General features: G+C 50.0%; 1 protein-coding gene across 3 annotated transcripts in view; it reads left to right on the top strand.

The window, feature by feature from the left end:
• Eipr1 (EARP complex and GARP complex interacting protein 1) overlaps nucleotides 1–27,089 on the top strand; it is a 486,194-nt gene that overhangs the window by 100,882 nt on the left and 358,223 nt on the right. Inside the window, exons 6-9 of one of the 3 annotated variants that reach the window (XR_007978380.1) lie at nucleotides 8,176–8,351; nucleotides 11,331–11,498; nucleotides 13,146–13,310; nucleotides 15,003–15,478. Coding sequence is in view for 2 of the 3 variants with exons in the window: in XM_052186012.1 (XP_052041972.1) it covers nucleotides 8,176–8,351; nucleotides 11,331–11,498; nucleotides 13,146–13,310; nucleotides 15,003–15,177 (684 nt within the window). In the remaining variant the exon portion in view is untranslated. Of the gene's footprint in view, nucleotides 1–8,175; nucleotides 8,352–11,330; nucleotides 11,499–13,145; nucleotides 13,311–15,002; nucleotides 15,553–27,089 lie in introns of those variants that run through there. The other 2 variants (XM_052186013.1, XM_052186012.1) reach the window with 2 other exon arrangements.

Below are 27,089 nucleotides of genomic sequence, written 5' to 3'. Positions count from 1 at the left end.
GTTGGGCCACCGTGTGCCCCTGGGCTGGCTCTGTTCAGTGCCCACTGCTTTCATTGTAGATGTTCTGCGTTCTTTTTACCCCAGCATATTGAGATCTCTACTTCAGCTTTGGTTTCCCCCTCACAGGTCCACACTGCACTCCCAGGGCCTTGCTCTTAGGGACACTGCCCTTCCACACACTGCCTGGTCTCTCTGTCTTTCCTTTCAAATCTTGGAGGAAGCTTCCACGACCCTGCAGCTCTCATTTTCTGCCTCCCTGTAAATCTAGCATCATGTGCATGATGCCAAGATGTTCTGCCAGCTTGAGTGGCAGTCAGGTCTTCTTGGACTAGCAGCAGCTTCTGAATGCCTGGGTGACAGAACACAGCAAAAGGAAGCCTACAAGAACATATGTTAGGCTGCCTCTGTAAGAAGGATACCCTGGGGTGCTTTGTTTCAAGGGAAAGGCTTTCTGTAGTTTGTTCTTTCATACCTGTGAGCCCAGGAGATCTGTCCAGTTCCTGAGGTGCCCTTAAGTAGACTTCCTTGTGTTCCATTGAAAAGTGAGGTCTTTCCAGTCACTTTAGTCTCTTTAGCAGCAACATCAGTTTGTCCACGGTTTTTAGTATGCTCGTTTTCTAGCCAAAGTACATACTTTTCAGGTCTCTTTGCTGTTGTAGATTCTGATTCTCACTGTAAGCCTGGTTACAAGCAGCCAACAGTAGCCCTGTCACAGCCTTGAGGTTTCTTCCAGCAGGTTAGTCCACCCTTCTTAAACCCAGGCTGCCACATGAAGTTTAGTCCCACTATCTATACACAGACTATATATTTGTTCTGACCTCAATCCAAGGGCAACTGAGAGCTCTTGAAATGATCCACATGTTGTGTGTTACATCATGACAAAATGAAGAAAAAAGTTTAGCACAGCCAACATGTGCCAGACAATTGCAATTTCTTTTATTTGATCCCTGTACCAAGTCCTATAAGGACTGCCTCCACTGTGCATTTGAATTACATTAGAGGGTGCCACTCCTCCTAAAACTTAGTGACCTGCCTAGGCTAATCCTCAGAAGCTAGCAGAGCCAACCCACTCTTTGAATGGAGTTCTAGCCTTCGATGACAGAGTGGGGTAAGTGGGTGGGCTCAGTGCTTTCAGATGGTATTACAGGCAACTTGAGCACTCAGAGCCAAATGTAGCTTAAGAAAAGAGAGAGTTGCTTTTTCTCCACATCCTTGCTAGCACCTGCTGTCACCTGAGTTTTTGATCTTAGCCATTCTGACTGGTGTGAGGTGGAATATTAAGGTTGTGGTGATTTGCATTTCCCTGATAACTAAGGATGTAGAACATTTCTTTAGGTGTTTCTCAGCCATTTGGTATTCCTCAGTTGAGAATTCTTTGTTTAGCTCTGTATCCCATTTCTTAATAGGGTTATTTGGGTTTCTGGAGTCTAACTTCTTGAGTTCTTTGTATATATTGGATATTAGCCCTCGGTTGGATGTAGGATTGGTAAAGATCTTTTCCCAATCTGTTGGTTGCCATTTTGTCCTATTGACAGTGTCCTTTACCTTACAGAAACTTTGCAGTTTTATAAGGTCCCATTTGTCAATTCTTGATCTTAGAGCGTAAGCTATTGGTGTTCTATTCAGGAACTTTTCCCCTATGCCCATGTTCTCAAGGGTCTTCCCCAGTTTCTTTTCTATTAGTTTCAGTGTATGTGGAGGTCCTTGATCCATACTCCTCCATTGCTGGTGGGATTGCAAGCTGGTAAAAGCACTCTGGAAATCAGTTAGGTGCTTCTTCAGAAAATTGGGCATAGTACCACTCAGCTTTTAAAAACAATGAATTCATGAAATTCTTAGGCAAATGGACGGAACTAGAAAATATCCAGAGTGAGATGACCCAGTCACAAAAGAACACACATGGTATGCACTCACTGATAAGTAGATATTAGCCCAGAAGCTTGGAATACCCAAGATAAAATTCACAGACCACATGAAGCTCAAGAAGAAGGAAGGCCAAAGTGTTACTTTGGTCCTTCTTAGAAGGGGGATCAAAGTATCCTCAGAAGGAAATACAGAGACAAAGTGTGTTGCAGAGACTGAAGGAAAGGCCATGCAGAGACTGCCCCATCTGGGGATCTATCACATATACAGTTACCAAACCCAGATACTCTTGTGGATGCCAACAGTGCTTGCTGACAGGAGCTTGATATAGCTGTCACCTGAGAGGCCCTGCCAGTGCCTGACAAATACAGAGGGGGATACTCACAGCCAACCATTGAACTGAGCACAGGGTCCCCAATGGGGGAGCTAGATAAAGGACCCAAGGAGCTGAAGGGGTTTGCAGTGCCATAGGAGGCACAACAATATGAACCACCCAGTACCCTCAGAACTCCCAGGGACTAAACTATCAACCAAAGAGTACACATGGAGGGACCCGTGGATAGCCTTTGTCAGATATCAATGAGAGGAGAGGCTCTTGTATCTGTGAAGACTAGGTGTCCTAATGTAGGGGAATGCCAGGACAGGGGAACAGGAGTGGATTGGTTAGTGAGCAGGGGGATGGGAGATGGGATAGGGATTTTCAGAGGGGAAACAAGAAAAGGAGATACCATTTGAAATGTAAATAAAGAAAATATCTAGTACAAAAAATTAAAAAAAGAAAAGAAAAGAGAGAGTTGGATAGTGATGCAAGAATAAAGAAGAAAAAGCAGTTACAAGGTTGATTGGTTCAGTTTCTCAACAGCATGAAGGTCTCCTGCTCCACATCCCACCGCTCTGCCATATCTACTTATCACTGATTTGTCACGATGCTGGCAAGACAGCAGCAACAGTCCCAGCTATCACATCAAGATACCTACAGTTCAGGTGTCAAACACATTCCCATGCCATACCTAACTAGTCACTGGCTTCAAGCAACTCAGGCTTAAGACTGGGAAGGGGCTTAGGGCAGGACGGTCAGAGTTGTCACATGAGCTGCGCCTTCCTCGCACTTTACACAGTCTTCACAGATTGCTTGGTGCTACCCACATTGTAAGCACCCCAGCCTTGCCTCTTCTTGACGGAAGCAGGATAGGGGTGTTTGGCTTTCTGCAGGGCTGCCTTTAATGTAGTGCTTGCTCCTGACAGCTTTCTGGGTCAGTGGCCGTGGTGGTAAAAGTGCAGTTTCTTGTCTTCACTACTCTAACTCTGAGGCATTTCTGAAATGCACCACCCATGTGAGGCTCAAGAAAGACACAGGCCACCATATTTTGTTCATTGGATAGTGTTTGCTTTTGTTTGTGTCCTGGTGTTAGAGACATTTCATCTGAAAGCGTTTGCTAGCTGCCTTTAATCATTCACTTTGGAGCAGGAAGCCCTGAACCTTTGAGTGCTGAAAACATGACAGTGCTTGCCATCCCTAAGGAGTTGTTGCTGAGCTGTCTCCATGCCACAGGGAGACAGGCTGAAGGCCGTCCTGCGCCATATGCTGCCGCTGCCCTGAGTGAGCAGGTGTCTCTGAGGTTTACCTTCTCTCTTCCTTGCCTTAGGAGTCTGTACATTAGCCTGATCAGGAGTCGGGTCCTGCTTTCCCCTCAACTGACCACTTGGCCATGGGTGAGTTCCTCACACCATCCGTGAAGGAAGAGGAGTCCCCATGGAGACTCTAAACCTGAGATTCTTTTGTATTCTCTCTCACCTTAACCTCTGAACTTCCTACTATCTCAGCGTAGGACCTCTGCTGCTGTCTCCACTTGGTCAGAACATTGCCTGTCTCATACAGCCCGCACTGACGTGTGGGCTTTAGGGACCACCTGAGACCTGGGTGTGGTCCAGTGGACCCTCCGCATGAACTGTTTCTGGACCTGTGGGCTAGTGACTGACAGGAGGCTTACCTACTTCCAAGCTCAGCATCATGGCTTTTGGAGGATGATCCTGCTGGCTGCGCCTCTTCACACTGTGTCTCTCACACTGTGCTTGGTCCCCGAGGTGGGGCTGGTTAGGGTTCAGTTGCCCAGGAAAGTGAATTGCTGAGGCCACTTGTGACTGTTTTGGGCCCAACCATAGGCATTTTGTCTCCAGCCCCAGCAGAGGCAGTTTGTCTTCCTGGCCACCTTGAGGATGCCATGTTTCTGTTCTTGCCCCTACCTTGAGTGCTTCACTCCTTTTTACGGGTACCCCTCAGGAAACTATACTCTTTCCTGCAGCTGCGGAAATCTTGGAACTGTACACCATCATTGCTAACTGGGCCCCGCTACACATTTGCTAGGTTTCTTCATTGCCGTATGGACTGAATTCTCAAGACAGCCATGGCTTTCTCATCTGTGTCTTGTGACTTTTAGTGATGTAATGAAGGAAATGAACTGGTCCCTAGCTCTGTGTGCCTTGCCTAGCTCTGCTGTTCTGAGCCTTTATGTCCAGGCAGATGCTGGGCATGCGGAGGCAGTACTAGCACAGCACTAAGCACTTGCTGTTTGACTGTGTGGTTAATTGGTGGTTGTTTGATGACTTATTAACTAGTTTCTTATTTCAGAAACATAGACCTGTCCACAGTGGTGAAGAACAGGGGAAGTAGGCTGTGCTTTACCCCTCTGGCTAGGCTTTGCCACAGGGCCTTCATGGAGTGAAGCATGGTGGGCATTGTGAGGTTGTGTTGTCTGAGGCTGGGGAGGGTCACTTCTGGCATTGTGCCAGGCATCCTCCCATTCTGCTTTACCAGTGAGCTTGCTCTGTCCCTTCTTGAACCTGTAACCTTTTAAAGACATGAACCAGAGCTGGAGAGATGGCTCAGCGGTTTAGAGCACTAGCTTCCACAGGACCCAGGTTTGAGTCCCAGCACCAAAATGATGGTTTACATCATCATGGCGGTGCATGAATGTGCTTAGTGAGAAATTGATGAAAGCCCGCTGCTGAGTAGGCAAATAAGCCATCCCTGCTTATTGAGCTTGTGTGTTTTCGTACATTCCCTGTCACCAGTGAGCTGTCATTAACCAGAGCACTAGGTTTTCAGGGGACCAGACAGAGTGGCTCTGTGTAAACCTTGAGAAGACACTGTGGGAAGACTTCCTCATTCACACCATGTGTTTGAAGATGAAGACATCAAACCTAAGTTGCCATCATTTGATGCTCTAGACTAGCCATTCTGCATCCTTACTTACTGTGGTAATACACATGTGGGTGTTAGTGTTTGCATTTGTCTAGTGACAATTTCTTTTACATCTCGAGGTAGCATCACTGTTGTGCCTCTTCTTTAGTGACTGCATTCCGTAATGGCGGCCGCTCGTATCACTCTCTGTGTCTCAGTGCCCAGGTGCCGTGCTGTGCTTCTTGCTGCCATTCTGTCTCTGTGCAGCATCGTTGTAGCTTCTTCTTCAGACCTCAAACCTCAGCATGCTCTTCACTTGTTCAGTAGTGTCCCCTTGTAACCCAGCCAAGGTCTAAGCCTTTCTTTTACATGCCTTTTTTATTGTTGACTGAGATGTTGGGGATACAACTGGGCTTTGTGTCTCCTAGGCAAGCAGTGTCTGCCACTGAGCCACAAGCCCAGCCCCCTCCTGCCCTGTGCTGAGTATTCATAGTAGCCCACCCACCCACCCGTGTGCTAACTGGAAAGAAATGCACACTGGTAGCAGAATTGAGGTCCCATTCTGCAAAAGTAAGGGAAAGCAAGGAACCATGAACCCAATACAATGAGGGCAGAGGACACCAGTCTCATTAGTGGAACAACCCTCTTTTGCCTGCCCCTACCATTTACCCAGCTGGCCCCTTTTGGCTCCTCCTGATTGGCTATCCCTTACCATTCTGTGGGAATTATATGGTGAGTTCTGATAGTTGGCTTATACTTTGCCAGTATGGCCTGCCAGGTTCTGTGAGCATCATTCCTTCTGCCCTGGCCTTTGAGAAGACTGGGTTGGGTAAGAGAAATGACAAAAATGGGTGGGGTATTGGGGTCTCTAGTACTCATCTGCTCTGATCTCTGGCTAGCACTCCAACTGATGATCTTGAGATACCTTCAGGCTTCATGGGCTCTTCCTCTTTTTCCGTTCTTTTCCTGAGTTGCTGTGTGAGCTGCCTGTGTTGGGGATTGTGAGCCTTGGCTGCAGAATGGTCGTTCTTCCAGCTCTTCATCCCCTTCCTGGTTTCTCATCGAGACCCTTCACCATACCTATCCCTTCTGTGCTGCTACATGTTTCTGTGTGAGCGGGCTGCTGCTCTATGTCCTGTCTGTGTGAGCGGGCTGCTGCTCTATGTCCTGTCTGTGTGAGCGGACGGCTGCTCTATGTCCTGTCTGTGTGAGCGGACGGCTGCTCTATGTCCTATCTCATGAGGACTTAGTGGTTCACCATGGTTACCTACCTTACTGCCACATTCTCACCAGGTGCAAGGGATTTCTGAGCCACACATTTTACATATATGTGTTCTTTTCGTGGTGGTTGCCACTGCCTCTCCTACAGTATCTAATACTGTCCCCAGGCTTCTCCGGCATGATGCGCCTAATCCCTATTGACCTAGGGACTCTCTTCTCTCTGCTCTCATGTTGTCCTCTTGTTTGGGTATTTTTCTGGTACCTGCATAACTACCTCAGTGTCCCCATGAAACAGAGCAAATGCCTTCTGTACAGGAGCAGAGGTGGCCCTCAACTCTTTGTGAGGAGTATGAAATGTCAGGCCTATGACAGTAAGGTCTGTGGGTCTTCAGAGTTGGACTCCTTATCTAAATAGCATGCTGATGAATCAGAAGCATGAAGCTTGCAGTGTGTGTGTGTGTGTGTGTGTGTGTGTGTGTGTGTGAGTGATTTTCTAGGATAGAGAATTAGCACTATTCAGAGAAGGGAGTGAAGTCCTTTGGGGCAGTAGCCGCTCACTGCAGCAGACAGCAAGCCAGAGGTTTGCATCATGAGCTACACTCTGACAAAGTACTGCTTGTGCTTTTCTTGGCTTGTAGTCTCCCTGAAGGGAAGATGGATGTTTTCCCCTAAGTGCCTGGGGAAGAAGAATAGGAGGTGCGTCTTCATAGCCACTTTTGAGCATTGTTACCCATGACTATTTCCATGAATTCTTCCCTGCCAGGATGTCCTGTGTCCCACCTGCCTGTGACCTTTTCTCACACATGCCTTTCTGGGTAATAGCTTCCAGACTATCTGGTCTCAGGAGGTAAGAGCTGTAGTTGTCATAATGCCCCACCAGAGAGGCCCTCACCTCTATGCACCTGTCTTCTTGTGCCCAGCCAGGACTGTTGCAAGGTCTCCACTGTCCAGTCAGCTTTTTCAGAGCAATGTAGAGGTCTTAAAACTCCAGCCGCAACATACTTCTGTGTTGATTGGCCTCCTCTGGTGAAAGGCAAGCCCAGGTTTCAGGTGAGGGTGGCTTCTCATCCTCTCCCCAGAAACCCCGATGTCTCTTCCATCCCTGCTCTCGAGGCCTTGCTTCCTAGTGCTGTGATTCAGACCTGTGTTTCTCCCATGGTTTGAGGGCACATGAACACCAGGTCTTGCCACAGAACATCGTGCCTCATTAGCAACCCCAGAAGACCTTCCTAACCTGACTATTCCCAGACGCTGAGGTGGCAGAACCTCCCAGGGGACTCTAATGAGCATAGTTTGAAGGTTTAAATGAACTCGCCAATAGTGGGTTTGGGTAGTTAGAGAAGTATAAGAGATGGTACTTACGTTACTCAGATGAGCAGAGCTGTAAATGGAACATGGAAAGATCTCAGACAGGGCGAAAGTGGAGTGGGCTTCTCTTCCAGGCTTGGAGTCAAGGCCTCTCTTTTCTCAGTACCCCAAAAGACAGTTTGTGGCTCACCAGCCTGTGGGGATTGAGTGAACTCCTGTGAGGATCCTGTGTTCCTCATGATAAAGGGGGAAAAGGTTGTATTATATTGGAAACAACATTTGATTAAAGAACGTGTCATTTTGGAAGGAGCTAACCATGGAGACTTGGCTTTCTCTTTCTTTGGGGAAGCCAGATGTTTGAGTGATTCCATATTGTTCTCCTCAAGTTTGAGCTGATTGTCTCTAATCACACACTTGAAGCAAGCCCTCCACAATAGGGGCTATTAATGTGCCTTCTATTTTTTGCTGCGCACGATTTTATTTTATTTTATTTTTCCAATAAGGTTCAAATGGTCTTGGCTTTTAAGGGGGGAACAAAGATGGAACCTCCAAATTGTTCTAATTATTTCCATAAAATCCTGAGAATCTTATAAAGAGTACAGATCTTTCTTTTCTCCTTCGAACAATGCCCATCATACCAGCTGGCCAGCTCAGCAGCACTGGAAGGAAGGGGGCAGCTGAAGTTTACTGCGGGGCGGTGGAGCCCACACCACAACTGTACCCAGGTGGCTACAGCAAGTGACACTACCCTTCGAGGATGGGACACACGGAGCATGAGGTCAGTGCTGTACCCACACCATGTATTCCTGCCTTTCTCCCTTCTCATTCTCTGAAAGAGTTGATTGAAAGCTAGAGGCACTGGGGACACGTGGCTTTCTGTCTTTATCTTATTTCTGTGGGAATTATCTTTACCCCAAATTAAGCTGGCGGGTCCATTGCAGGAAGCTGTCACGTTGTTGATTTTGTGATGTCCCTTAGTTTTTCCTGTGTCAGAGGCAGCGTAGACAGAAACCCAGTCCAGGGCTTTGTGGTGCCTCACAAGCCCCATGGCGACACAGATGCTTCCGCTCTGTGATTAGCACCGTAGGCTGGCACTTGCAGCCCTCTGCCTAAGCCTCCCTTGTGGAGTTGTCTGGCCATTCCTGTGCTTTCAAGAGCCATACCTATTGGGCAATCATATTTTGTCATTTAAGTAATTATACGCAACAACCAGCAGTTCTAATGGAACAAACAAGAGCGATTTTTCTGTTCCAGTTGTGATTTTGATAGGCAGAGGAGTGATGGTGGGATGTCTGTTGCCATGGCTACAGGAGCCTGCACAGGCTTCTTTAAGATGCAGTTTATCCCCTTAGCACACCATCATTTATCACTGAGCTGAAGAGACGGATGTCATGTAATAACGTGAGTTTCTTCCATGGTGGGGGAACACCTTTAATTTTAGTTCTGAGGCCCCTGTGAAAATCCAGGGCTGATAAATAACCGGTCGGCACTCCTCCCCTGTGCATATCTGCACAAAGGAGTGATTTGGTTTCCTGATCAAGCTGGAGGCCGTAGACTCAAACCATGATGGATATCCCACACAGCCCACTTCTCCTTGTCCTCTGGGCCTCTCTCCTTGCTGCCTTTTGAAGAATGTGAAGACAAGAAGCTCAAAGACTGGCTCACACACCAAAATGCAAGATGCGCACAGCATTGGCTGGCAACTCCCCACAGTGACCTTGTGCCCAGGGAGTCTCTGTGACAACCAAAGGAAGAGTCAGCACAATGGAGAGCCTTTGCTCCTCTCATTGACGGGTGACTCCTTTGGCAACAGCCTTTTGTTCTTGTGTAGCCAGCCTGCCTGTACTGTTTCTTCTGGCACGTGTTAAACTTGTGCTGCAAGAAACGGAAGCAAGCCTCAGTTGGATCACAGTGTACTTGTAACTGACCCTCTTCACCCCCAGAATGGTTCACATATTTTATTTTACAGCTTTCCTTGTTTCACCCAAGAGTTCTTACGATTTAGGGCTTCTGAATTGGGAGTATAGGGGGTCTGGGGGGTAGAGATACCAGGATATTGAGAAAGTGTAATATCTAGGGGCTACCTAAAGATATGAAATGCCAGGTTGGGGAGACACTTTCATAGGTAAAAGCACTTGCCTGGTGATCCTGACAGCCCAAGTTCACATCCCCAGGACCCACCCACATAAAAGCCAGACACAAGTGTTTGTAATCTCAGATCACCCTGCTAGTAGTGAGTGACTGGGAGAAGGCAGAGCTTAGGGAATTTCCAGAGCCTCGGGGCAGATGACAGGTTACACAGCAGCAAAAAAAGGCCCTGTTTCAGAGCTCTAAGTAGAAAGATAGGACAGGTACTTGAAGGTTGTCCTGTGACCTCCATATATGTGCACCTGTACCCATGCACCTGAATACACATGTGCCCATACCTCACACATGCACAGATTAATTAATTAAAATGCCATCAGACTGGGGCAGGAAAGGAGTTGAGTTGATATTTGTTGCAGGGCACTTATGATTCTGCTATGTGAAAGATAATTAAGACTTCCAGATTTTTCTCCAAACACCACTAAAGCTATAGTAAGTGAGGGAGCCAGTGATGGCACTGGAGGCTTGAGTCTCCCCAAGTAGAGATGGGGAATTACACAGCAGGGTCGTTCCTGCTCCAGTACAAACTGGGGCTCCTGTCCACCTGAACTGGGAACCTGACTCTGTTTTGAGTATGTGGCATCAGAAAGACCCTAATGACCAGAAGTTTTGGATTTCAGACCCTGTGCGAGGCAGGCAGAGAAGCAGGGGTGGGTTAGGTAGGGGGAAGAGGAAGAGAAAGGGGCGAAGAGAGAGACAGTGAATATGAATATATACAATTGGGTGTGCATGCATGTATGTGAGCAGTACACATGTGTGTGAAGAATGTGCACATATGTTCAGGTGTGTGTGTGTGTGTGTACTGAGCATGTGCACTCTAAACCACCATTTGGCCAATTTCAGACACCCCCTTCCCACACTCCGTGCCTTGAGAACTAGGGGGATGGGAACAGACGTGGACCAAGTCCAGCAAAGCAAACCCCAGCTCCATCTTTCTCACAGGTTTTCTACTTTCCTATTTGTCCTTTTCTTTCTACACATATCCCCTGATAGCAACAGCACTCCACCCATCGCGTCCAGCCTTCTCTGTCTTTCTCCTTCTGTGCTGCAGAGCCACCAGGGTCCTCACGGTCTGCTCCAGCTTATGCCTGGCTGTCACTCTCCCTCTGGCCTCTCCCACACTCTAGAGACCAAATTCATTTTAAAATACTTTCAAAAGCTATTACATCTATTTATTTAGAGAGGCTCTGCCCTGGTGAGCATGTAGAGAACAGGACAATTTGAAGGATTTGGCTCTTTCCTTTCACATTCTTGGTCCCTGGCATCAAATACAGATGATCAAGTTTGGTGGCAGAATACCTTTATGCTCTGTGCCATCTTACTGGCCCACAAAATCATACTTGTTAACTACAAGACATTGTCCACTTGTACAGTTGGCTCAGGGAATCACACATATAATCCTGGCATGCCAGTACTCTTCCTGCCATGAGTGGTTTCTGCAGGGGGAGAAACATGATGAGCCCAGGCACCCAGGCGAGGATTCCCTCTGCTTGGCTGCCAGCAGGGGCATGGGCCAGCTCTTTCTTCAGCTAGCGGCTTAGGCAGCGCCTGGAAAAGTGAGGTGGTTTCCATAGTCCATTCATTCTCACATGTGCTGTCCTTCTCTCTTCAGTCAGATATACTGCATAGAGAACGCTCATGGGCAGCTGGTGCGTGACCTAGACTTCAACCCCAACAAGCAGTATTACCTCGCCAGCTGCGGAGATGACTGCAAGGTGAAGTTCTGGGACACGCGGAATGTCACTGAGCCTGTGAAGACCCTGGAGGAGCACTCCCACTGGTACAGAAACTCATTTGCATGCTGCTTTAGGGAAGAGGGGATTATGTAATTTATTTTGCTAATTACTTTACCATTTGGAAAAGCACAAACCAGCTTAGTTTGTGCTGCTGTGAATCATTCAATCAGCCCAGTTTTATTCTTCCTAAAGAAACACTAATTCCAAATGTGAATGTTTGTGATTTATAAGTGTAGGAAAAGAAGAAAAACACCAGATTCTGTTCCTCTTTCAACTGCGCCGGTTCAAGTGTGGAAACGTGAATGTGCACAGATGTTCACACAGCATTGTTTGCCACGCGTGGAACCTGGAAGCGACCCAAATGTCCATCAGTGGGGGATTGGTTAGGGAAATTTGGTGACATCCGTGCAGGGGAGATTATGCAGCTGCCAGAAGGAATGAGGCGTATCTGTATGTGTGGATATGGAAGGACGCCCAAGACCATTCATCCTCTCCAAATATTGTCTGGATGTGTACCATATGCTGAGAGGAAAGAAAGAATGAGATGCAGACTAGTATATAAGGCATGAAATCATGTTTTTATTCCAACAAAGCCTATATGTGCATGTGCACACATGTTTGTGTATAGGAAATGTGTGAGTGTGTGCATTTGTAATGTGTATAGAAAATGTATGAGTGTGTGTAAAAAATCTGTGAATGTGTGTGCATGTGTAATATGTGTATGTGTGTTTAGGAAATGTGTGTTTGTGTATATGTGTGCATGTGTTGGAAATGTACAGTTGTGTATGCATGTAGGAAATGTATATGTGCATGTGTTTGAATGTGTGCATGTATAAAAAATGTGAGTGTGTATGCATGTATAATGTGACCATGTGTCTGTATGTGTGTACATGTAGGACATGTGAAGTGTGTGTGTGTGCGTGTGTGTGCACATTCATGCATGAGTATATGTGCAGGAAAGTGGCTGAGAGATCCACTTTCCTGACGACTTCTCCCTGGGTGAGGAGGCCCCTCCAGGGCTTTCCCTTCCTAGTTCTAAGTCTGAGTTTGTGAATTCGTACCAGAAGTGGTGCTGTGTCTGCAAAGCCCTAGGGTCCTCCCTGTGCAGTTCTGATGAACTGGATGAATGGCTGTAATTTGCTGCAGCCCAAGCAGAAAGCTTAGCTGTGTCCACTGTGCTGAGCACAGCTTTGCATGTGAGTTCTGCTGCACTCTCCAACTAGGTAGGCACTAGAGCCTTCTGTGGTCTTAGAAGGATCAGCAGGCCCAATTCAACAGGGCCCCTGGCCACTGCAAGAAGGAATGGCCCCAGTATCAGGCCTGACACTTGGGGGGTGCCCAGGCTTGTCTTGGGGCCTGTGTCCTGTGGCAGTGCTTGGTTGAGAAGATGTGTGGGACTTTGTGAGCTATCCCAGGTTGTGGCTAATCCATGTGTGGCTTCAAGGAAGGTAGAATGCTAAGTTCAAGCCTTCTCCCTCTGCAGGTGCAAGTTGACACTCCATCTTCTGGTCTTGTTTGCTAGGTCCTAAAAGAATATTTTGGAGCCACCTTTGGTAAATTTTAGCTCTTTCCCGAAAGTCCCTGGTGTCAGCATTTATGATTACATTGCCCTAATGCAGCCCTGTCCAGTAAGGTCAGGGAAACTCATATGTGTTCACTCAGAATGGTGTATCTGCCCATGATTGTTGCAGGGTGTGGAGCGTGCGCTACAACCACTCTCACGACCAGCTGGTCCTCACTGGCAGCAGCGACAGCAGAGTCATCCTATCCAACATGGTGTCTATCTCCTCAGAGCCCTTTGGCCACCTGGTGGACGATGATGACGTCAGTGACCCAGAGGAGCACCATGCTGAGAAGTAAGGGACACTGCTTCGAGCGACTCTGTGGCAGGGGCTCTGTGATCACAGATGACATTTGGGACAGGAGATTCTGGTGTGATAAGGATGATATCCCCTTCCTGTCTGCAATTACAGACCACAGATCACAGGCCATTAGCTGTGAGATAAGGAGCAGTGCAGTCATAGGCACCCTTCTGTGTGGTTTGTGCCTGTGCCTGTATTCTCTATTGTCCTCCTGATTGCCACATGCGGTATCTGAAAGGCTACTGTTGCCGCTAGCTTGCTTTGTTGAGCCCACACTGGAAGGAGATGCTCTTGTCCTCTACAGTGGTTTTACCATGCTCCTGTGGGTCAGGAGCGTCCTCCCAAGCACATTCCAGAAATTCATGCCCAGATTGCCAAGAGCTAGAGAGCCCAGAGCAGACTGCAGGCCTCTGTACTGGTTTGTGTCCACACACATGCCTTTGTTCCCTTGCATCTGGCTGGTAACATCGTGAGGAGACACCTCTGTGTGCTCTGTTTGTTCTTCCACTGCCACTTTCCTGTTGGTGCACTGCTGAGCACAGGTGCAGAGCCTCCAGCTGTTCTTCCTGGGTACCATGTAGATGTGCTTCTGCCAAGGAGGCAGTCTCTCACCTCCTCCCTGCCAGGAGAGGAACTTCCTTGCTTCCTTAGTCTGCGGAGTGAGTAATGTGTGTGCTGCCCCACCCCCATGTGTGAAGCATTAAGGAAGCAGGGGAGGGGGTTGTGGCTGGCAGACTGTCCTGATGACATCCTGCCATGTTGATGCCACTGAATTCAGGAAAATGGGATTCCCTGTGGAGATACTTCCTGGTATTTGTCACAAAATATTCTTTGACCACTGACAGGCCTACTTGTTGGGAAAGTAGGGGCCCTGTGGTACCTTAGATTCCAGGTGAAATTCAAGCGTGGGTGGTGGACATTAAGACCTCCAGCAGTCTAGTGGGGAAAGGAAGTATTTGTTCAGGCACTCAGGGCCCCCAGACTGCATTCAGTGCTGGGAAGTCACTCTGCAAATTGGGGAGGGGAGAAAGTGCCCGAGCAGCTGAGCCTTCTGAGGAGTGTGTGGAGCAGGCTGGGGCTGCATTTTCCAGATAGGAAACCTGGAGTTTCTGACCTCCTGATATAGGCCAGGAGGCCTGCTCCTTGGGAATGTGTATAACCCTGGATTCTCTATGAGGACTGCTTGGGCTCATGTCTAAGGATGTAAGGAGAGGAGGGTGTTGCCTCACCTAGTACCAGACCCAGGTAGGCTACGTACCTGAACACACCCTTCCTCTTGGTGCCTTGGCCAGCCTCAGCTGAGATCCTAGACAGAGCCTTCCGTGGCCAGACTCTGTCTACTCTGTGTAGCCAAGAGCTAGCCTGGCTGCTTTCCGTGTCCTTTGGGCTCACGTGCTTGTAGCTTTGCTATTAAACTCTACCAGACATAGTGTCCTGGTCCCTAGACAGGGCCCTCATAATGCAGCAGGCAGATGACCACCCCAGGAGCCCACAGTCCCGAAGCCAGGCACTCATGATGTCTGCAATCTATAGGTTGTGCCCTGTCCGCATGGCTGCCATGAGGGAGGGCTCTTGAGCCTCAGCACGCTGGCCGCACAGCGGCTGCATATGGTCCTTGCAGTGTTTTCCTCTGTGAACGCTCATATCTTCTGTGGCTCACTCAGGCCTCTGTCTCTTGGGCTATAGGAGTAAGGAACCCCTGCAGGACAACGTTATTGCCACCTATGAGGAGCATGAAGACAGCGTGTATGCTGTGGACTGGGCCTCCGCTGACCCGTGGCTATTTGCTTCCCTGAGTTATGACGGGAGACTGGTTATCAACAGAGTTCCCAGGGCACTGAAGTACCACATACTGCTCTAGTGGCCATGGACTGCTGCTTGGTTCTTGGCAAATTCTCAGAAGTCTGCAGCTACGAGGTAATTCCCTTCACGGGCAGATCCCTCCTCGGGAGACCCAGCATCTACAGGAGCTCTAAGGGACACGGAGCTCTGCCAGCAGCTCATCTGATGCTGTCCGCACACGGCTCAGCATGGGAGGGAGCCAGACTGGACCCAGCTGTCCCCGTGTGAACTGATGGTTGCCCAGCCTCTCGTCTTTCCGGGTTCTGTTTTAAGGGTGTTGGGAGTTTAACTTTTCCCCAGTGTCTCCACTTCCTGTTGTCGTGAGATTACAAGCTGAAATAAAGTCAGTGGATGTGCTTCCTCCTTTTAGGCTCCCTGCCCTCTGAGGAAATCATTAGGTTCTTTGGTTTTTTTTTCTTTCACACCCGGAAAAACTGAGTGCTGTGGACCAGTGTGCCCTTCCCACACTGCCGTCCCTCACTTGTGGACAGGTGTGCCCTCCCCACACTGCTGTCCCTCACCTGTGGACAGGTGTGTCCTCCCCACACTGCTATTTCTCACCTGTGGACAGGTGTGCCCTTCCCACACTACCATCCCTCACCTGTGGACAGGTGTGCCCTCCCCACACTGCCGTCCCTCACCTGTGGACAGGTGTGCCCTCCCCACACTGCCGTCCCTCACCTGTGGACAGGTGTGCCCTCCCCACACTGCCGTCCCTCACCTGTGGACAGGTGTGCCCTCCCCACACTGCCGTCCCTCACCTGTGGACAGGTGTGCCCTCCCCACAGTGCCGTCCCTCACCTGTGGACAGGTGTGCCCTCCCCACACTGCCGTCCCTCACCTGTGGACAGGTGTGTCCTCCCCACACTGCCGTCCCTCACCTGTGGACAGGTGAGCCCTCCCCACACTGCCGTCCCTCACCTGTGGACAGGAGTGCCCTCCCCACACCGCCGTCCCTCACCTGTGGACAGGTGTGCCCTCCCCATACTTCTGTCCCCTAGGCAAGGCTCCTGTGGACCATTGACCCCAGGTAGATGAGTGCCCTGCCCTGGGAACCTGGGATGTTAGTGGTTCACTATTGTGTCTTAGTTATGGTTACTGTTGCTGTGATGAAACATCATGGCCAAAAAGCAAATGGAGAGGAAAGGGGGATTCCACATTGTACTCTGTCACTGAAGGAAGTCAGGACAGGAACTCAAACAGGGCAGGAACTTGGAGGCAGGAGCTGACTCAGGCCTGGGAGGAGTGCTGCTTACTGGCTTGTTCATTCTGTTTTCTAATAGAACCCAGGACCACCCACCCAGAGGTGACCCCACCCCCAATGGGCTGGGCCCTTCCCAGCAACAATCACTAATTAAGAAAATGTCTTATAGGCTTGCCCACAGCATGATCTTCTGGAGACATTTCTTAAGTGAAGTTCCCTCTTCTCAAGATGACTCTAGTTTGTGTCAAGTTGACATAAAATTGCCCAATACATTTAGTAAAGTGGGACTTACTGTGCCTGTGGGACATCCTTGCTTCTGTTTGTAGAAGCAAACTGGCCAGCTAGCCTTTGCTGCTCTGTCACATCAGAAGTCAGGAATGTGTAGAGCCACCTAGGCAGCCAGCAACACATTCCACCAACAGTTCCTCCCGGAGCCCTGGAAAGTGTTGACCTACCCTCTAGAGCCTTTTCTTGCATATCTGACACTTGATCACACCTGCCAAGCGGCTGCCTTGGCAGTAGACAGGGTGCCCACTTGTTCTTGCAGCCATCACTTCCTTACTCAGATGCGCCATCTTTCCTACCTGTCAGGAGAGGAGATAGAAGAGAGGGGATGGTCCAGCCAGTCCCACAGCCTGTCCACCAGACCTCTACATCAGTCTGAAGCCCTAGCCAGACATGTCTGTATTCCTGGGAAGTGGAGCCCTGGACATCCTACATTGTGTGCCCAGGGGTCATGTCCTGGTCCTGGATCTGGGTGCCTGTGCACAGGCAAGGACAGACACTGCGTGGACGTGTTCCCTGCCCTGCTGGATGATGTCACTTTGACAGTCCGTTCTACGGAGCTTTACAATGCAGAATAGTTTGTCAAACCCCAGACTCTTCCCCTCTGTCTCAGGCTCACAGCTCTTGGCGTGGCTATCTAGATCCTCCTTTCTGCGTAATGATTTTCATTGGAGACTTTCATAGAGTATCTGCCTGGGTAGCTGTGTCAGGGCATCTTGTTTCTTCCCGCAGGCCACTCTGCTGTGGGGACCCATAGAAATTGCAACGTTCAAAGGTCATCTGTGGGTGGCTTGTGACTGATAGCCAACAGTAGAGCTGTCCCAAGTACATGCCCTGGTCCCTGAGAAAAGATACTTCTATTTCTGGGCAGTGGCTGATCATCTATGGCCCTGTCACCAAATCCATGTCACGTCTGGAAGCACATGACAGTCACCCCCTGAGCTGAAGGGCTACCTAGTGACCCTGCGAGCCTTAGTTGTGGGTGTTTCTACTGACCCTTTGAGGGTCATTGATGCTGCTCCAGGTACAAATAGATTTCAGGATCAGGTGTGATATACATATCTGTAGTCCCAGCACTCACCCTGAAGCAGGAGGATTGCTGTGAGTTCGAGGCTAGCCTGGGATACATGGTGAGACCTCCATCTCAAAGAAACAGATAGTGAACCTCAGGGTCCATGGTAGTTGTGCATATGACTTTGTACACTGTCTAGTACTTTCACGGCTTCATGGCGTCTGCTCCCTGTAGAGCCTGCCCCTTACCCACAGCCCACACTTCAACCTCATACACTGCAGACCTCGCCCCTGCTACACAGCTCATGAACTCATTAGCCATCTAATGCCCTCCTTGGCAAAGCCTGTAAATTCAGTTGGTTGGTAATTAATTGTGTGTTTAATTAGTATTGATTTTGACAGTTCCTTATTTTGGGTGTAAGTTCCTTATCAGCTATGTAATTTCAAATAGCCTGTTTTCCTCACCTTGTTGCTTGCTGAGCAGTATCACTTACAGGGAAAAAAGAAAGAAAGAAAGAAAGAAAGAGAGAGAGAGAGAGAGAGAGAGAGAGAGAGAGAGAGAGAGAGAGAGAGAGAGAGAAAGAGAAAGAAAGGAGATGAAATACAACTTGTCTAGCCTTTTCCTTTACGGTTTGAACCTGTCTGATCAACCCACCTAGATATTCTCCAGTGCTTTCTTCTGAATGTTTCATGGCTCTACATTTACTTCCTGGATCCATTTGGGATGGTTTTACTTCTTTTCATATAGACACCCAGGCATCCCGGCATCCCCGCATCCCCACATCCCCACATCCCCGCATCCCCGCATCCCCGCATCCCTTCCTGCTGTTTCTCCTTTGCCAGGTCCCGCTTGTTTGCTCCTCCCCATTCTCCTCCACTGCGCTCTGTCTCATTAGGAATTCCTTTGGACCTTACGGGCTATTACCCAGAACATTTGAGTTCCCGGAGCCTCCTTCTGGATCCTGTGACCACTTTCCTGAGGACTAAGTTCCCTACTTACTGCTCCTCTCAAAGCCATACCTGTGTCTGGGACCAGTGGCAGAAGAACAGGAAAGACCCCATATCCTCTGATAGGTCAGAGAAGAAGAGTCTACATCCTCAATCTGAAGCTTCCCGTGGCCCCTGTGGCTGCTGCCACAGTCATATAGGGAAATTGGAAACTTTTCTCTACCCACCTCAGGAGAACCCTGCCTTATGAATGCTCCAAGGCCTTTTGCTGCTCATAGCACCAGGGTCCTGCCAGACATTCCTAGTCCTGTCTTCACCTCTTGTGTAACAAAAGCAACTGAAAGAGAAAACTGCTTTATACTCCAAATCCCACTATAGGCTGGACGAAGGCTGGGAGAAGCAGGGGACAAACAAGAGCAGGGCAGGGGTGAGGTGTGGCAGGTGGGTATCCGTTTGGTCAGCTGCTAGGTCCACGAAGGCCTGACCTTGGCCATCTTTCTTCATCTAGTTTCATAAAGTATAAAATGTCTTCCTCAGTGATTGACATTTTGAGGATGTTCAACTCTGTGGTTCCCATCTGGAACCGAGAGGATACTGTTGGGTGAGGATCTGAAATTTAATAGGTATGAAGGGACCCCAGGCCTCTCCATCCTCATCTGAGGTTACACACACACACACACACACACACACACACACACACACACACACACACACACACACACACACACACACACACGCACTGCACTGTCATCCCTGGAGTGACCAGGGTGGTAGCCACACCTCAGGGGGTCCTGGACATTTTTCTGGTCTCCTCACCATCAGACAGATCTACAGGAGCACCTCTGAATTCTGCCCTCAGCCACCTTTCTCAAGACCAGTGTCTCCTTGTCTAAAAAGCCCTTCCCAGACACAGTTCTGCCCAGAGCGTCAGATGTCTCATGCTGGGAAAGGGAGAGGAAGACAAGCCATGTAATATGTCTGTCACCTCTGGGACCAGAGCTTCTGCAGGTCAGGGCAGTAGCCATCACTGAAGAGGGTGTGGCCAGAAGAGTCAGCTCCGAGTCCTCTGGGCCAGGGTGTAAGAGGAAAGTAGGGCCAGCATGAATGCGGAAGACCTGGTGTGTGCGATTTTAGGCTGGCTCGATAGGTCTCCGCAGGGAGAGAGGTGGCCATGTCACTTCTCAGGGCAGCAGTGTGGGTTCCATGACCCTTAATGGGTTTGGGTTTCTCTCTCTAGATAAGAGGTTGATCTGTCAACCATGACGGCATTGCACTTAAGGGTTTCAGACGGAAGCCGCCATGAGGGGCTATACTGAAACTGCTGTGTATACCTCACTCACAGATGCCCTCAGTGGCCTGTGCCTGCTAGACTGAGGGACACTGGGCTCTGCTAGACTAACTAAGAGCCTTCAGCAAGGCAGGCTTCAGTGGGACCTGCTGGACTGTGTCTGAGGCCACTGAGGCCAGGTTTGTGCCAGCAGAGCTCCCACTCTGCCACACACGAGTCACTGTCATGGTGGACTGGCACTCGTCCCTCTGTGCATGAGGATACACGGAGTGCAAAGGCAACATGGCCGGCTGCAGGCGAGGTGGCCCAGTGCTGCGTCAGACCCAGACCATCCTGAGCTGTGCCATCTGATAGTGAGGCAGTACTGCAGAGGTGGCGGGGTGGCTTGAGAGACTTCTAGTGTGGGGAATTCCCCATGGGAGGAGGGGTGTGAGGGAGGGGACGGGGAGGAGAGGAGGGAGTGGAGACTGTGAACAGGATGTAAAGTGAATAAATAATGGAGAAAAGTTTAGGGTGGAGGAGAGGAGCGGCAGTGTGGTGTGAAAGGTCAGGCAGGCTCACTTGGCTAATCCTGGGTTATCCTTCATGCATGTGGACAAGGTGGGAGGCTCCTGGGGGCTGAGATACACACACAGGCAGGGCCCCGTACCAGTGTGACCCTGAGATGGGCCGGCCACAGGACCAACGGGGAAGCTTGGGTGTTCTGCTCTGGGTCAGGTTGATAAGCGCCATCTTAAAGCACATTCGCGTCTCAGGTGGCACTTGGACTACAGGATCTTGCCAGCATGAGCAGAGGTTCAGAGCCTGGGTAGGAAAGTGGAGGAATAGTGAATCATTCTTTGTGGTGTGCTTGCTGGTGGTACTGGTGGGGGTGGGGGGCAAGCCGTCCCCTTCAGGTAAGTTTCAAATGCCTGTAAGATGCACAGGCGGGCTCGCTCTCCTAGTGATGCTTAAAATAGTTGATGCCCAGAAGGCCCCCAGCCCTTCCTCAGTATATGGAAGTTGCTGAGCTTCCCTAAGAGGAATGAACATCATCATCGAAGGAGAGCAGACCCCAAATCTGTTTCTTGAAGAGCCTTCTCACGCAGTCCCCGAGGAAGCTCAGAATATGTAGGTGGGCGGCAATTTGCTGGTCTGGAGCCTGCCTCTCAGATAAGCTCAGAGCTGCGTAGGAGGCGTCTCCTCGCCTGTGAAATGAAATCACAGTCCCCATTCTGTTCACTTGGGTATTTGCCTCCACTGAAGGAGACATACATGACAACAGCCCGTGACAGGCACACACACGGCCAGGATGCTCTCTGGCTCTTGGGTGAAGACCATGGGCATGCCAGGCATGGTGAAACAATCTGAGTGAGCTCCTTGGCCTTATATCACCACACTGCCTGCCCGTCAAGAGCCATCTCCATGGCCAGCCTCAGTGTCCCCATAGGCAGGGAGGTCAGGACAGGCTAGCATTGGTCTCCGAGACCAGAGCATATGCTTCTGGCTGTTGGCTTTTGTTGCGTAGAAAGTATCATGAGGCTACCATGGAAGGACAGCCGTGTCTTAATTCTCTCCAGAGCAGAGCCAGTCCTACGGCTCCAGCACAGCCCAGCAGAGGAGGGAACACCCTGGCCCTACCCAGGTCACCAGCTCACACAGATTAACCACAGGCCGTGCCATGCAGACCTGCGCTGCTGCACATGGATCATTGTTGACATGGCTGTCACCAAGCTGTGATTTAAAACCAGGTATGGTCATAATTCTTAGTTCCTCCCGCTCATGCCTGGCAGTTCCTTGGTGCAGTGCCTCCTCGCCTGCTGAGGAATGGCTTTTGTGGGGGCATTGCCCTTCGATACAAATACCACGGGAGGCCCACATTGGTCAGAGTTCCCCAAGGTCAGTGCAGACCACCCTCTGGTCCTTTGTAGTGCTGTGCAAATAGCTGTGTGTGACCGAGCACACATTTGTCAGGACACCCACCAGCTCCCACCACGGCCTCAGAATCAAGGGGCTGTACTTGCTGGGATGGCTTGGTCGCTGCTTTGATGCAGAAAATAACCGAGCTACTCTTGAGGTCTGCAGGTCTGCAGCTATCAGTAATTGTTAAAAGCCTGCCAGACCAATTACACAGAGAGCTAGAGCTAGGAGCATTTGGGCCAATCAAGCCACCTCCAGCTCCCCTCTCTCATCTCCTCCTGCTGTGTGAGAGTTGCATCTGGTGATCCATGCCCACCTGTCATGGTAGGTGACACTGCAGAGTATGAGCTCACTCTTGGAGCTCTGTGCTCCTGAGGTGTCAGCAAGCCCACAAAGCCAGTTCGTCACTCCGCACTGTCCCAGTGCTGGTCCGGACAGCTGCACAGCCTTGAGGTACAGGCACAGGTCATGCTGTGCCCTCAGCCCCTCTGACTGTGGAGTCCCCGCTGTGTGCATCTGAATGGACGCTTCCTGATTCCTGTTGGTCTCAGGGTGTTCTTGGCAGCAGTCTTCCAGCCTTTACAGATGAAGATCCAGGGGTTTGAGGTCAGCTAAGGCGCAGCAGCAGCAGCAGCAGCCAGCCAGCCAACCAGCCAGCCTGCCTTCTGGACCCTAAGGCTCAGTGCTTTCCCATGTCTTGGCTGCTGGCCTTGTGGGGGACTCAGGGGGCACTGGGGCAGGTTCTGGGTGGGGTGGATCAGGCGTACTGGGGCAGTTACTGGGGTATAGATATTAGGGTAGCCGCTGGGGGGTACACTGGGGTACATTAGGGTGGATTCTGGGGTAGATATTCAGGTACTGTGTGTGGATAATAAAGTAGGTACTGAGATGGGTAATAGGGTATACTGCTTACATTTTATGTGGGCAGCAGCATGCCGGCAGCGGGGTGTGGGCGGTGGCATCTTGGAGGCATACCTGGCACTCTTAACAGGGAATTTCCTTTTTTGCTGTATTTTTTTAAAAACCTAAGTAGGGTAGGTACTGGGGTATAGATATTAGGGTGAGTCCTAGTGTAAGCATTCAGGCAGTTACTCACATAGATAATAAAGTAGGTCCTGGGATGGGAGTTGAAGTATATTAGTGTAGGTACTGAGGTGTAGATAGTAGGGTTGGTACTAAGGTAGATGCTGAGGTAGGCACTGGAAGTAGATACCGAGTGGGTGCTGGCGGGTAGTGGGATGGATACTAAGGTAGATGCTGAGGACACATTGCTGAGGTAGGTGCGGGGAGTGGCGAAGAGGACGTAGCCAGCTGACAGCTTTGGGGGCTGAAAACCAAAGCAGCCTGTGCCATCTGAGGATCTAACCACCAGGTGACACTGGCCTTGTCCCTCAGCAGTGAGGGAACAATAGAGAAGGCACTTTTCTCCACAGGATGGGTGGGACCTCGAACTCAAATTTCTCCAGCATCACTGATTTCTCCCATGTAACTAATGAGTCCCGCAGCTGGGCCTTAAGCCAGAGCCTACAGCTGGGTGTCTATTGTAATGAGCTACGCAGGCTGCTGGTGGCACCTCCCTCCGGCTGGCCCGAGGCCATCGTTAGTGTCCCAGGAATGGGTAGCCACAGAATCCTGAGTTTTCCCTCAAGTCTCTTTAAGGGACTCTGCAGCCTGTCACTGCTGTCCATTCTTCATTAGGGATGGCAAGGTGCCATGTCCCTATTCCTATGAGGACACGGAAGAGCTATCCCATGCCCATCCATCCATTATAGCAGCTCCGGGACTGAGGCTGTCACAATTTCTTGTCCCAGGGAAAATGGCCTCCCTCCTTCCACAGTTCGGCCCTGCAGCATGCCGCTTGCCCTCTCTGTGGGCAGCAGTGTGTGGGCAGCGGTGTGTGGGCAACGGCATCTTGGAAGTATACCTGGCTCTTAACTGGGAACTTCCCTTTTTTGCTGTATTTTTTTTTAAAGCCAGAGTAGGAGTAAGAAATCACATATTTATCATCATCTCCCAGTAACAGAGCCCAAACCTAAGTAAAGAACTCTTAAGTGTGTTTCCTGCTCAGCGCCTGGCTTATCTTAAACTGTCGAAGTTGATAGCCCAATCTACTTTTTGATGTAACTATGATGGTTTTAGGAGATTTAGACATGATTTTTTATAGCCTGAAAAAGAAAAATAGAACCGAATATATGATAATGATGAATCCGCCGACTTCTGCGTCTGAAATTGCTTCCAGGCACGAGTTATTGCATAATAATTCATGCCCTGTTGTGTCTTGCTGCTTAATAAGCGTATGGAAAGGCTTGTGCTGGAATTGTCTTTCTATTGCCATCCCAGAGATGGCTACACTGCAGAGTGTGGGGAGGGCTGAGGAATGCATCACTGATTGATGAAGCTGTCAAGGCTGGGGACAGGTGCTAAGGACCTAGCCCATGGTGCAGGGGCCAAGGGAGAAGGCTCTATTGGCAGAAAGCCCCTTGCCCCAAGAAGGAGCATTCCACAGGATAGCCTCCGGCTTCTCTGGCTCCATCGTCCCGTAAGTGTGTATCAGACTTGGTCCTGGGCATGGAGTTCAGCATCGGTAGCACAGACGAGGTGAAAGCCATTCTTAATGGGTTGACGGCTAGACCAGCTGTAGTAGGACAGGGCTTCTCTGAGACCACCGGTCACAGTAGTTGGATCCTGCCGCGTGAGTACCCTGAGCCCTGGCCAGGCTGTGGTTCCCTGTGGAAACATGCCACAGGAGTGCATTGTCTAGGGTGATTCTGTGTCTTTAACCCCGCCCCTCTGCCGTGCATTATTTTTTTAACTTCTGCATTGATAGTGGAGCAGGTCAGGTGGTTAAGATAGCCTGGGGGTCCGGGTTTGACTGCTGGGGATGCTTCCTGATGAACTAGGTCAGGTTTCTTTACTTTTCTGGGCAGGAGTCTCTAGCTTGAAAACCAAGGTAACATGACCCTTCTGAAGGAGAAGGCAGAATTCCATCATTCTTGTTAGGGGGCCTGGGGTTCCCAAAGCCCTGTGTGAAGTTAGCCACCCAGCTTTCTAGGAAATGCTCCACTCCGGCACACCTTAGGCAGTGTGCTACCTGCCAGTGCTGACCTCAGTAATCCTCATCAAGACAAGGACACTGTGGAGTGAATGCCTACAAGCAGACAGGTTGTATCGCTACAGAAGTAGAGTGGCCCTTGCAGCATCTCTGGAAGGCCAGTGTGTGGTCAGTCACCTCTGAGCTTTGTCTTGTCCTTGTCAGGCAGCTGCCCACAATAGTTGGTCAGTGCTGTCATCAGTATCAGGTGCTCTGACAGACTGCCTGTGACATAGAGGATGTGGGTACATGGGAAACGCTGTGGAGTGGACAACCCTGAAGCCTCTGCATGGAGCCTGAGGACTTGGTGCGGCACCCTATCAGGGAAGCAACGGGGCACAGAACACCGACTTCCACTGTACCGCACAGGGCCTTGTCTTGTCAGGGAGACACTCAGGGTGTGTCTGAGTAAGGCTGCTACTCTTGGCCTTGCAAGGTTCTATGTGTACCTGAACTCCAGGTTAGCTAGACTGTACTACAGAGGGAGTTGTACTAAGCACGTCAGCCTGTGGCTCAAGAGGGCTGGGGGTGAGCTATGGAATGATGAAAAGTCGGGGCAAGAGTATATATACCACCGAGGTCCGTTTGTCCTGTGACACCCCCCCCCCCCCCGCGCGCCCCTCCTGTTGTACCATGAAGACTCCTTTCAAGCAAAAAGCTGTGGTCAAATAAGGGTACTCAAGCCGGCTTTGGCATTCCCAGCTACTTGGGAGGCTGAAACAGGGATTACTTAAGATGAGGATTTCTTCCCTAGCTTGGACAACATATGAAGACCCCCTATACCCTGCTCCATATTAAAAGAGGAGGAGGGAGGAAGAAGAAGGAATAGAGGGATGTGGGAACAGGGAGAGAGGGAGAGGAGGGGAAGGGAGAGGTGGGAGAGGTTTACTTCACTCCATGTTGGACAAGGTCGGCTCCTAGAGGAGCTCCCCTCATCCCCTGCTGGTGATACAGCTGGCCTGGATGCCTGATTTGGGGAACCCTGTACAGTGGGCACCATCTGTGTCCTGGGCTTCAGTGCATGGTCATGATAGTGTATCACACATGTACATAGAAGTCATGGGATTGTCATTACTCAGACACTGAACAGGGATTCAGGAGGGCCCTGCGGGTTGCAAGGTGCCCCTCAGCTCAGACATACTTTGACCCACTATACTTGAAGTATAGTCAGGGGGGTCACACATGTCCACATTCATAGTCCTCATTCCAATGGGCACCTCTCATTCGTTGGTATGTATTCACTGGTACCACAGTGACCAGGGAACAGCGCAGCGGTAGCCTGCCAACTGCAGGCCCGGCCGATGACCCCTCCTCCACACTACACCCCTGCTCAGCAGCGTCCAGGATACATGGAGCTTGGGCTGCCCACAAGCTGAGTACTGCCTAGAGTGGCCTCCTCTCCAGATCCTGGAATGGTTCAGATTCCAACGGCGGAAAAATAGTTCAAGGCAAGGGTAGAGTGACCTTGGTTGGAGACCTTTGTGGAAGTGAGATTGGAGTACGGGCTTCAAAGCTCAGGAAAACACGCCTGTGAAAACTAATGAATAATCTTCACTGGAGGCAGGTTTGAGCTTGATAAGAAAAACGTGGGTGTTAGAGTCTGTTTGGTGATCAGTACAGTGTGGTAGATGTCTGGACAGTATATGGACAGGACTGTGACAGCTGGCCAGCTGTGTGGCATTCACTGGAAATTATGGCTTCCAGGAGGCTACAGCCCCTGTAACAGGCCTGGCTCCATGTTCCCTTCAGGAAGATCTTGCTGGACCCCCTGGGCACCTTCTCTCTACTCAATCCATCTAGTGCCCACAGCCCTGCCCCATTCTCCTGAAAGGAAACTCAAACCCAGGACACACATGCTAACTGTGAGGTGTGTGTGTGGGGGGGCAGAGTAGTCTCAGGTTGAGCAGCAGGTTAACTGTCAGGATGAGAACAAAGGCTTTGTTCTCCCCAGAGAGACAGCACAGGACCCTGTGTGTGCCTTTGCTGCTGCATGTGTCTGCACCCGAGCCCTTTCATGTTGGAAGCCTTTAACATGGAAGGTGTGCTCTACCTTCCATGCACCCCAGTCTTTCAAGTTCACCGGTATTTCTACCTCATGTTTAATATATTAGTTTTGAAAAAAAATATCTCATTCAGGGGCTTATATATTGAAAGGTGAGAGGTCAAAAGGTCAGAAAACACAGCACATGTTCAACATTGAATTTT

Source organism: Apodemus sylvaticus, chromosome 6, assembly GCF_947179515.1.
Source record: "Apodemus sylvaticus chromosome 6, mApoSyl1.1, whole genome shotgun sequence".
In the NCBI taxonomy this organism is placed as follows: domain Eukaryota; kingdom Metazoa; phylum Chordata; class Mammalia; order Rodentia; family Muridae; genus Apodemus; species Apodemus sylvaticus.
Note: the sequence above shows the minus strand (reverse complement) of the source record. Positions and strands in the feature narration are given on the sequence as shown.